General features: G+C 27.9%; 2 protein-coding genes across 2 annotated transcripts; both read left to right on the top strand.

The window, feature by feature from the left end:
- The first annotated feature begins 2,676 nt into the window (after positions 1–2,676).
- Positions 2,677–6,906, top strand: LOC145843369 (mediator of RNA polymerase II transcription subunit 7-like). Its single transcript, XM_082950835.1, has 5 exons — positions 2,677–2,779; positions 3,623–3,760; positions 4,685–4,878; positions 5,618–5,765; positions 6,488–6,906. Exons 1-5 carry the CDS (start codon positions 2,720–2,722, stop codon positions 6,611–6,613), a joined length of 666 nt encoding a protein of 221 aa, XP_082806961.1. The 5' UTR covers positions 2,677–2,719; the 3' UTR covers positions 6,614–6,906.
- Positions 6,907–6,977: 71 nt separating this feature from the next.
- Positions 6,978–11,024, top strand: LOC145843368 (GPI alpha-1,2-mannosyltransferase 4-like). The gene is made up of 3 exons (XM_082950834.1): positions 6,978–7,047; positions 7,773–7,878; positions 8,412–11,024. The coding sequence occupies exons 1-3, from the start codon at positions 7,033–7,035 to the stop codon at positions 10,082–10,084; spliced, it is 1,794 nt and encodes a 597-aa protein (XP_082806960.1). The 5' UTR covers positions 6,978–7,032; the 3' UTR covers positions 10,085–11,024.
- The last annotated feature ends 5 nt before the right edge of the window (positions 11,025–11,029 follow it).

The raw sequence follows: 11,029 nt of genomic DNA, 5'->3' as shown, positions 1-11,029 counted from the left end.
GCGGACCAAGTCCGCTGGTATGCCGTCACTACCTGGAGCTTTCCACGGAGCCATCATATCAATGGCTTTACTGAGTTCTTCAGTAGTTGGTACGCTATCCAGGTCATCCATCATAGGTAGACTATCCATTCTGTTAAGGGCATCATTAGTAACAATATTCTGTGTAGAATACAGAAGGGAAAAGTGTTGAACCCATCTACTCAACTGTTCATTCCTACTGTGTAAGATTTCACCAGTCTCAGATAACAAAGGTGATATCTACAGGGGTATTTTACATTTTTTATATGGGATGAGTAAAGGTTTTTAAATTCTTTATTACTAATTAAACTAAAAGGTATTTCTTGCATTAAACAACTAAAACAATAAAAACTTAGATAAACTTAAAGAAACAAATTGAGAACTAGAAATTTTACTACACTTAAAATGTGACCATTGGCCACATATTTCACAATATATACAATTATTTTTTACACTTTTTTTACATACTAAACAAATATATACATTTTTATCAACAAATTTTAAACAACTCATCTAAAAAAAAAAACAAAAATATATACTTTCACTTATATGTAAAGATAATAAACAGCTATTTATTTTGAAACTTTGCTAAGGTCTTCTATACATTCTAATATAATAGCTGGTGATTCATCAGATTTCCTAATTCTGACAATTCCATTTTTCACCCAAGCATACTTCCAATTGTTTTCTTTTCGGAACCTCCTAGCATGACCAAGGAGAATCCTACTAGATTTTGTCAAATTCTCATTGACAAAAACCATGCTGGCATTCAAGTTACTAAAAGAGGCATTAGCCAACTTTCTTTTTTCCTTCATGATCTTATCCTTCATATCTCTAGATTTAAATGCTATCAAGATAGGATTAAAAATCCTCTTACCATCCTTATTCTCTTGGTTAGTTTCTGCTTTGACTGGCTTCATTCTTCTAATAGTGCCAATTTGGCCTCTTTCTACCTTTGGATCATTTTTTTGAGCACACTCAATGCAATACTTTCAACATTTTCATTGGTATCTACAACAGGTATCCCATGAAGTTCAATGTTGCTTCCTTGTAACCAGTTTTGTATCTTATTTAGCTCAAAATGTTGAGCTTTTTCCTCCACCTCAATTTCCATTACCTTTTTTGTCAACTTCTCATTACTGAGGTTGACAACTTTCAACTCTTTCTTCATTAACTTGTTTTCATTTTTTATATCTTCAAGTTCCTGACCCATGTAGCTCAGAGAACGTTTCAATTCATTGTTGACTTCCGCTTGACTTGCCAGCTTTTCATGCAATCCCTTGATTTCACTATGGAGCATGTCAAGTTTATCATTTGAAGCCTTTGAAGTCTTCTCCAACCTCTCAATCATTTTTTTCAAAGTAGAACAGTTCACTTTTTCCACCATTTTAATTTTCTATTTTATTTATATTAAAACCTTATTCAAATATAATATTGGTTTTCTTAAAAAATTTTTTTAAATCTTATTATACATCTTGATAAAACTTCTTTAATCAAAACACAAATACTATTAATTTGTACAAGTCTTAATTAATTTTATTTTTGTTGTGATAGTTTGTTTTTTAAAATTTATTGTAATGATATTTGTTTTTTTTAGTCAAAATTTTTTTTTTTAAATCTTTAATACATGGTAGCCGTTTAACCTTGAATACTAAAATTTAAGCAAAAAATAGGAAAGTCTGAATAGTTTTTACATGCTAAATATGAGATTAAGATTAGATGATAAATATTTATAATATATATATTTATTTGTATTACTTAGACTGTTTAAAACAGTTTTTTTAAATAAAAATAATTTTATATCAAAAATAGAAAAAAAGCTTCTACTTTTAAAATTCTTGAGAAAAATTATAAAACCAGAAATAAAAATACAAAAAACCAGTAGCCACCTTATAAATATTTCTTAAATAAATTTAGATATTGTCAAGTACTTATTTTTTTTTTACATAGTAATTTTTAAAATTTGAGTCAGATACTTAGTGATACAAAAATTTAGAACTTACATAATATAGTAAGTACTAAGTTGCTATACACTTTTGGTACCTTACAAAATCAAGTTGAAAATCAAAAAATTCTATAAATTTAGTTTGAAAAAAGCTTAAAGTTGAGAAAAAGGGCCAATCAGCTTTTAAAATAATTTTTTATATTAAGTTTTACTTAAAAAAAATAAAAGATTCTGAAAATTAACTAGAGCAAAAAAATAAGATTTAATTTGATAATTTTTCATATTAAATATTTTTTTATAATTCTTAGTTTATCTTGATAAGTTTTTGTATTTCTAACTTAATTAACGTTTTGTTACAACTTAAGCTTAAATCTTAAATAAAAATTTTACATATAAATAATTCTGGTTAAAGTTTTTTAAGTATAAGTTGACTATGCTTAATTCAACAATTTATATTTTTTGTCTTGTATTAAATTATGTGTAGCATGGTAGTGTTAGGGTTCAAGTAGTGTTAAAAACTACATTATTTATAATATTGAAACTTACTTGTCAAAAAACAACATAAATGTTTGAACAAGGTTAAAAAGTTATTTAATGATGTAGCTAAGGTTTTAGATAAGGGATAGTTTGATAAAATAAACTATTTTATTTTTTAGTTTATAAAAATAATAATTTTTTTGTTTTAATTTTATTTAAAACTTTAACAAATATACAGTAGAAATAAAACTGTTTATATTGATTTAAAACTGCGAGACCATGCAACCTCCAAACTCTGTAGAAGCTGTAGAGAGTTCTATGCCCCTTCCATTTAAGCAGGTAATTAAAGAACTACTGATGCTGTTTTGACTCTTAAAATAAACTTAGGACTTTAAGATATAATATTCATAATTTTACTCTCTTGTTAAACCATAGTTTAGAAACTAATACTTTTCTAGATGTTTAATAAAAAATCAATTTAAAAGTAAAGTACCTTTAAATACTTCAAATTAAATTTATTTATACACATAGTATAGTGCTTATTCACTTATCTTGATATATTAGGCAATATTTTTCTGTAAACATGTACTAATAAGCATTTTTCTAGATAAGTACAAAATATTTTTTTTTTCATAGGTAATATAACTGCTGTATATATTGCAATGCATAGTAAATAATCTAAGCTCTGCTCCTCTTTTTCTACTTTAAACTTTTCTTTCATTTTCAAAATGTTGTACAAGGTCGACCTATTCTAAATTGCTCCATCATAAAAGACTTTCGTACATTGTTTTTTACCATTTAAAAAACTTTTAGTTAATTTTCAATGGTTGTAGCAACAATTTCTTTTTTTTTATGTCTCGTCTACTTCTAAAATCTAGTATTCTGAGTGTGTCAAACTTATATAACTTGTACATAAAAATGAATAAAAAAGTCATGCAACAAAAATAGTTTGAACAACTTTTATGTTATAGTTTTGATTAAAATACAAACAAAAAAGAACTTCTAAAAATTAATTTTCTAAAAAAACTTACAATTTTATCAACTACCAAAAAAACTTAAAAAGTTTAAATAAAGTACTTTAAGTATACTTTAAGTTTAAGTTTAAATATAATTTATATTGTAAATATGTGTTTTTGTGAAAATTAATTTGATTTGGAATTACTAAGATTTATTATGTTTTAGTACTGGGCAGAGTACACAACTAGTAATGTTGCTGCTGGAATTGCACCAAAACCTCCACCACCAATAAAAGGAGAGTACACTATGTTTGGTGTCAAGTACAATGTTGATGATGTCATAATTAGACCATTGGAATCGCAGGTATATATAAAGTTTGAAATCAAAATACATTGTAACTAAAAATTTAAAAGTTTGAAAAATACTATAAATGTGAAAGCAAAACTAATGGTTAGAGAGTTTAGTTATTTTTAAATATACATGTTTATATATTTTTTAAAAAATATCAAGTTATTATTTAAAGAAAATAGGTCTTAACTTTCTTTTAAATCTAATTTCTAATAATAAAAACCTTTTGTAAGTTAGTTAGACTTTTAGTATACTACTAGTAATATGTTTCTACCTTAACCTTTATGTTTTTATTTTTTGTGTTTTGCAGGGTTAAAACACATTAAGGATAACTAAGGCTAGTTTAAAATAACTAAAAAAACTCAGAATGACTCAGACTAGTTTAGTTTCTTCACAAAAAACACAGGATAATTTTAACACTAAAAAAATTTAAGTCCAGTTTTTTCTAGATATGAGGTTTAGTTGTTTCAGTTTCAATAAATTGATTTATTATAACCAATATTTTTAAAAGCTTGATTTTTATTAATTTAGAAAAGTTTCTAAATTATAAAAGGTTTTTTAAGGATTTTAAGAACTTAGGATGACTCAGGACAATTTATGGTCACTCAGGATAGTTTTTCGTCTCAAAAAATGGAAACCCTGGTTTTTTATGTGTTTTTTTAAATCATTTTATTAATTATACTATTTAGTATGGATAGATGAACTTTAATGTCTGTAAACTTATATTCTTCAATAATATATTTCATTTAGCTAAAATTTATTTCTTTACTCAATCTCTTCAAATTAAAACTGATTTTCTGTTTTTTTTTATGTTTTGACGCAATCATCATTAACATTTTAACTCAATATAAACATTGATAATTCTGAGTAATATAGTAATCTATATATTCAAACAAACTAATAGGTTTATATATTTATATATAACTATTTTAACTTTAGAATATGGAAAGACTGTATCCAAAGCAATATGACAAAAGAAAAGAGTTGAAAAAAATTACTGCATCAATTATTTGCAGCTTTATTGATCTAGTCAATATACTTGTTCAGTGTCCAAATGATAAGAGTAGGCAAGAAAAGCTGAATGACATACAATTACTTTTTATAAATCTACATCATGTCATAAATGAGTTCAGGTAACAAAATAGTTAGTGTTTTTTATAATTTTTTAAAAGCTTAATAGATCTTCTATAGTTAAAATTTAAACTCTTGTCTAAGTTCATGGTAGGTTAAGTAATTGATTAAAAAATGAAAACTTACATTTTTGTAAGAATTAAATTAGTTGCTCCGGTTTTTTACATTTTGATGTTTTGTAGTCTTTTATTAATGTTTGTTTTTATTTATTTCACCTTGTTAATTTTATTTGATAGTTAAAATTGTATGCTTGTGGCTAGCTCAACTTAAAAATGATAAAACTATATTTAGTACCCTTCTGTAAACATATATTTACAGCTCTGTCTTGTTAGTTTATAAATTATAAGTATGTTTAAGTATAAACTGCTTTTCATTATCCTAAAAAATTGTGTACAGTGATTAACTAAAAAAGTGCATAGTAAATTACTGATAAAAATTTTGTTAACAGTAGATAATAAAATTTAAATTCTTCTATTTAGTTGATTCCTAAATTAAATTAATAATTTTATATATCTAAATTTTTAACAATTAATTTAAATGTTTTATAATTTTTTAGTGAATAATTTTACACTAGTTATTTAGTTTGTAGAAAACTTTTTCTTACAACTTTAGACAAAGTAGGAGACTAATAAACACAGTATTCAAAGAGTTGGTTTTCCAACAATAGCGTATTTAATATTAAAACAAAATTATCACTATAATAGATATAATCAAATATAAACTATGAACGTTGTTTTGAAGGCCTCATCAGGCAAGAGAAACTCTGAAAGTAATGATGGATTTGCAGAAAAGAGAGGTGATTCAGTCAAGTAAAGAGCTGACTGAAGGAATAACTAAGGCAAATTTGCTAATCAGTGAGTATATGAAAGAACAATCTCAGCTTAATGCTGTGAGTAATTAATTTTAAGCGTATTAGTTACTATGAATAAACCATTCTAGTTGACCATGATTTTAAAAATTAACTTAAAACACTGTTGTTGATATACAAACTGTTTCAATAAAAGCATAACGTTCTGTATGCTTAGTGTACACACCCACACTTAACATTTCGAAATAATGTTGATAAAAATGACATAACGCAAGTGTAATTTCGTAATTTTTTTGTTGCTATATATTTATTAAAATAGTTTTTAATAACAACTATAAACAGTTTTTTTAATTAGATATTTTATTTTATTAATGTACCAATGCTAAGTTATATTTTATTTCTAAACATTCTGAAATGATTAACTGATTTATATGGTAAAAAAAAAGTATTTTAGTTAATAATAATAAATAATATTTCAGCAACTTTTTTTATATAATAAAGGTTTTGGTAAATGGTTTTTTTATTCTGAAGTTGACATTTCATCTTTTTTATTAATAAAAAACTTAAGTTGTCATTTTTATAAGATTACAAATACTTTTATATGAGATTTGGTTTTGCTAAGGTTAGCTGAGCTTATAAAATGTTAAAAAAATATTTTAATTTTTTTTTTTTTTTTTTCTGAGTCGAGGTGGAAATTTAAAAGTTAATATGTGGTGTGTTAAATTTATTTACTACCTATCTCAACTGTAAATTATCGTTTTCAAAGTTGATTTACACATAACTTAATTTTTATGTATACTTAGGAAACTGGAGCAGATTTGAATATGATGGATATATACCAAGATGAAGTAGATTCTTCACAATCGAATGGTTCCTCCTATCAATCTGATATTGAAAACGATAATTTGCTGGAAAATTTGATGACTTAAAAATGTTGAGGCTTTGAAGTCTGAATAAAGTGAATAAATATAAATCCAAAAGAATGTTTTAGAGAGGACAACAACATTTTTACAACGATTGTATTTATGATATATCATAAATTTGAACTTTTTTTTTCTCGTAACTAATTGTGCTTTTTTAAAAACTTATAAGTGTAGTTTTAAGCATAAATGTTTTAAATTATATTTACATGATAATGTCTTAGTAATGTTAAAACCATGTTATTCCTGATAAAATAAGTAAAAAATATTTTATTTTACTTTTTGTTTAATTTTGTGCAAAATTTGATTTCTTGTTTAAAATATATTTAATTTCTCTTAATATTTCTACATTTTTAACCATTTAAATGCTTACAGATTAAAAGTAAACTGTTTTTATAAGCTTAAATAAAGTAATGTAGTAGAGAAAAATGGAGTTTTTAAGGGTTAGTTATGGTTTTAAAGAATTTAACTTCTTGTTGTAATTAAGTAACCGAATATTAGCTCAAACTGACATTGTATATTGAGTATTTAAAGATTGTATATTTATTGTTAAAACTTGTTTAGTTTATAAACTTTAAGTCTGAGCTTTTTAAAATTTTTAAATTTAGATAAAATTAATAATTTAAAGAAAGCTACGCTAGCACAAACTTAGATGTATTCAATTTTGTCGTTTAATTTTTTTACAGCTAGTGTTTACAAATATTGTGGACAAAATAAGTATTTTCATCATTAAGAATTAATGAAGCTTGGACTTAAATAAGACTTTCTCTCGTCTAAACTCTTAAACTTAAAATAAAAGTTACTTGAATTAAAATGTAACTATAATTTAACGGATTTTTTTTTTAAATCAAGAATATACAGTTATATTTTTTAGTTTTTAACAAAATGTAAATATGTTTTCTCAATATCTTTATAAAAATTCGAGTCAAGTTTGAAAAAGCTAGAGTTAGACTGCACTTTTAACATTTTTAGTTTATACAAGTCCTAAGTAACATTGAAGTTTCAATCAATGAACCTTCAGAAACTTAAAAAAAAAAATTTAATAAAAATCGTCTTATAACTGAAATTAAAATGCAGTAAATAACATTTAATTGACAGAAATAAGGGCAACTTATTCATAACAAAAGTTTTAAATTCAGTTCAATAAATTTATAAAACTTTAATTTAGGTAGCGTGGTTGCATTTAGCAATACTTCGTTTTGTTTTGTGTTGCATGCCTCAAACTGGCTACATTTTTCCAGATGAGTTTTTTCAGTCACCTGAAGTTGTTGCAGGTTTATTTGCTTCAATGAAACTTAATTAAAGTGATTTGCCATACTATGTTACGAATTTAGTTTTTGGTAAATTGATTTATTAAATAGGTTCATTTAAATTTTAAAGAAAAAAAAAAAGTTAGCATATGTGATACATTTATTTTATCCTAAAATTCCATTGTTTTAGATAAGGTATATATTTTAAAGAATACTATAAAAAAAAACTATTTGTTTTCAAGTTCAATTTATATAAATGTTTTTTACTTGTATTTTTATAGTATGAAATATAAATTTGCACTCCATGTTTAAATTGTTTAAAGTACGCCTTGCTTGGCATACTTTAATTTAATACTTTTTCTATTGAAGTATATTTAAATTCTTTTTATAAAAAGATTTTTACAAACGCTTATTATCTTGAAACATTAAAGGTTTTTAATATTTGTTATTAATAAAATAAAGCATAAAATAAAGTAATATCCGCAATAAAGTTTAAACAAACTATAATACTTCTTAAAGATTGAGAAAAAAATTTCACTAATTTAACTAATTAACAGGTATGGTGTTGGGCCTGCCAAACAAACTGACGTGGGAGTGGACTTCTGAAAACCCCGTCAGATCAGTAATTCATCCAATCTTATCGTCTGCCATTCCATTCCAGCTGTACAAGTGGTGGAACACGTACTTCGGCTTTCTCACTTCAGTTTCCCCCAAAGAAGTGCTGATCGTGCCTAGAATTTGGATGGGCGCAACTAGCCTGCTGGTGGATTATTTGGTATTTCATTTCACACACAATTTATCTGGTAAAAAGTCCACAGCGTGGCTTGCAAGCTGCATTTTTGCCAGTTCTTACACGACTTGGGTGTTCATGACAAGAACTTTTTCAAACTCAACAGAGACTTTGTTTTTTGCAGCCCTCCTTTATTTAACATTTCCCAAAGCTTCTTGTTTGATCTCGAAAAACGATGTGCCAATGGGAGATTTAAAGTTTTTCTGGAAAAATGTTTTGACTTCGTTGTTGGTTGTGAGCGGATTTTTCATCAGGACTTCGTTTGTAGTTTTCGCGTTCACTCCTTTGTGCGTTTGGGTTTTTCTAAACAACAAAAGCTTCGATGTCTACGAAATATTTCTAAAAGTGTTTCTTTTAGGCTCAACGGCATTGCTGTGGCTTACCACATTCATATTAGCGGACACGCTGTACCACAATCCTGCTTATATTCCGAATCTTGTCGATTCGTATCGCAGTAATGTTAATTTCACTCGTTGCCTGACCAACATCACTCTCACTCCGCTGAACAACATCCTATACAATACTGATTCGAAAAACCTCCAGCTGCACGGTTTGCACCCAAGCTGGACGCACTTTGTTGTGAACTTTCCCCTGTTGTTCGGCCCTCTGGCCCTTGTCCTAACGCACAGGCTTGTTAAAAAACTTCGAAACGGGGTTACTGATACAAAACTACTGCAATTTTGCCTTGTCTGCAGTTTGATAATTCCCCTGGCTCTGCTTTCCTTCATACCCCACCAGGAACCGCGTTTCATCTTGCCTCTGGTGGTTCCCCTTTGTGCGATTGCCGCCCTGCAGTATAAAGATCCTAACAAACACAAACTTCTCGCCACCGCCTGGTTCGTCTTCAACATCCTCCTCTTCTTCTTCTACGGCATTTTCCACCAGGGTGGCGTGGTTCCCTCATGCGGCGGGGTTAACATGGTCATAAAGCAGCACAAGAACCCCTACTCCACCCAGTTGCCGCGCAACTGCAACCTCACCTTCATCTACTACCACACGTACACGCCGCCCCCGCACCTCTGTGACGTCACAACCATCGACCCGTACCCGCTGAGCCGCGCGTGCAGCTACGAGGTGGTGGATTTGGCGGGAGCGGATTACGTCACGCTCGAGCGAACGGTCCGTAGCGCGCTCAAGGCCAAATCGCAAGTCTACGTCATTCACCCGGCTTCGATAGCTTGCGATGACGTCACCAGGTTGCACGAAAGGTTCCGCACCCGCCTCAAGTTCGACTTCTTTCCCCACTTCTCCTCCGAAGACCCGCCGTGGCGAGACGACGAGAATTGCGAGCTGGACGGCGGCGGAACGAACTTTCTCGACCACGCGCTGGCGCTGATGAGCCTCCAGTTCTACCGCATCGACGAGGTCCGAACGAAGAAGACGGGCGAAGACAACATGCTCAAGATTGCCACCAAGTGGCACTTTACAGAGGAAATGTAGAATTATTAAGTTTTTGAATTTGCATGTAATAGAAATCTAACAACATAGGCAATTTTAATCTGAGCAGTCATCATTTCAACAGTTTTAATTATTCTTTATATGAGGTAAATAGCTTCCATCTTTTTGTGAAACTGTTAATTTTCGTCCAATGTTTTTTAAGAATATTTCTGTCCAACAAACAACTTGACTTATTTTTAACTTTTTAGCTTCGCTCTAATAATTTAACTAATACACTAAGAAAAAATTTTTGTTTTAATTAAATAACTTGAAATAGTTATAAAATAGTTGAGTATGTAAAATAACTAAATGTGATTGAAGAAAGAATGATCTTACTGTGTTTTTATGACTTTCAAAATTATTTCGATATATGTTTTAAACGATTTATGAAAGCTAACAATTTTAAACGTGCACAGTTTTTTGATCTAAATATTACTCACTAATAACATTATTACTATCTGCACTTTAGAATGAATCGCAACTTACCTATCAGTAAGATTATAATACATTGGGTTACAATGATACCTATTTAAATGAATCAATTTTTTTTTGTTTTTAATCAATACTTTCAAAAACTTAAATGTTGTATGTAACCTTTCTCAATGCACTTCACTTACCGAGTTAAGGTATTTGGCTGTTTTTTATTAAAAACTCTTAAATTTGTTACTAATTTAAACCATATTATAGATTGAAAGCTTTATGTTTAAAAAACTGCACATTCTATCTTACAAAATATAATTTGATTGAAAAAAAAAACTACTCAGGTGTCAAGACTATTAACGAGTGAAATAAGTGTATATCTTAAAAACTTCAATTGTTTGTATTTTTTGAAGGGAAAATTTGCAATTAAATATCACAACAAAAATTTTAATTGATAAGTTTTATTTCATGTTATCAAAAAAAATTTTTCATTAAACTAAATCAGTATTATTTTCAAATACTATCACT

This window comes from Thalia democratica, chromosome 8 (assembly GCF_965202585.1).
Source record: "Thalia democratica chromosome 8, ktThaDemo2.hap1.1, whole genome shotgun sequence".
Lineage (NCBI taxonomy): Eukaryota > Metazoa > Chordata > Thaliacea > Salpida > Salpidae > Thalia > Thalia democratica.
This window is presented reverse-complemented; position numbering and strand designations above follow the sequence as displayed.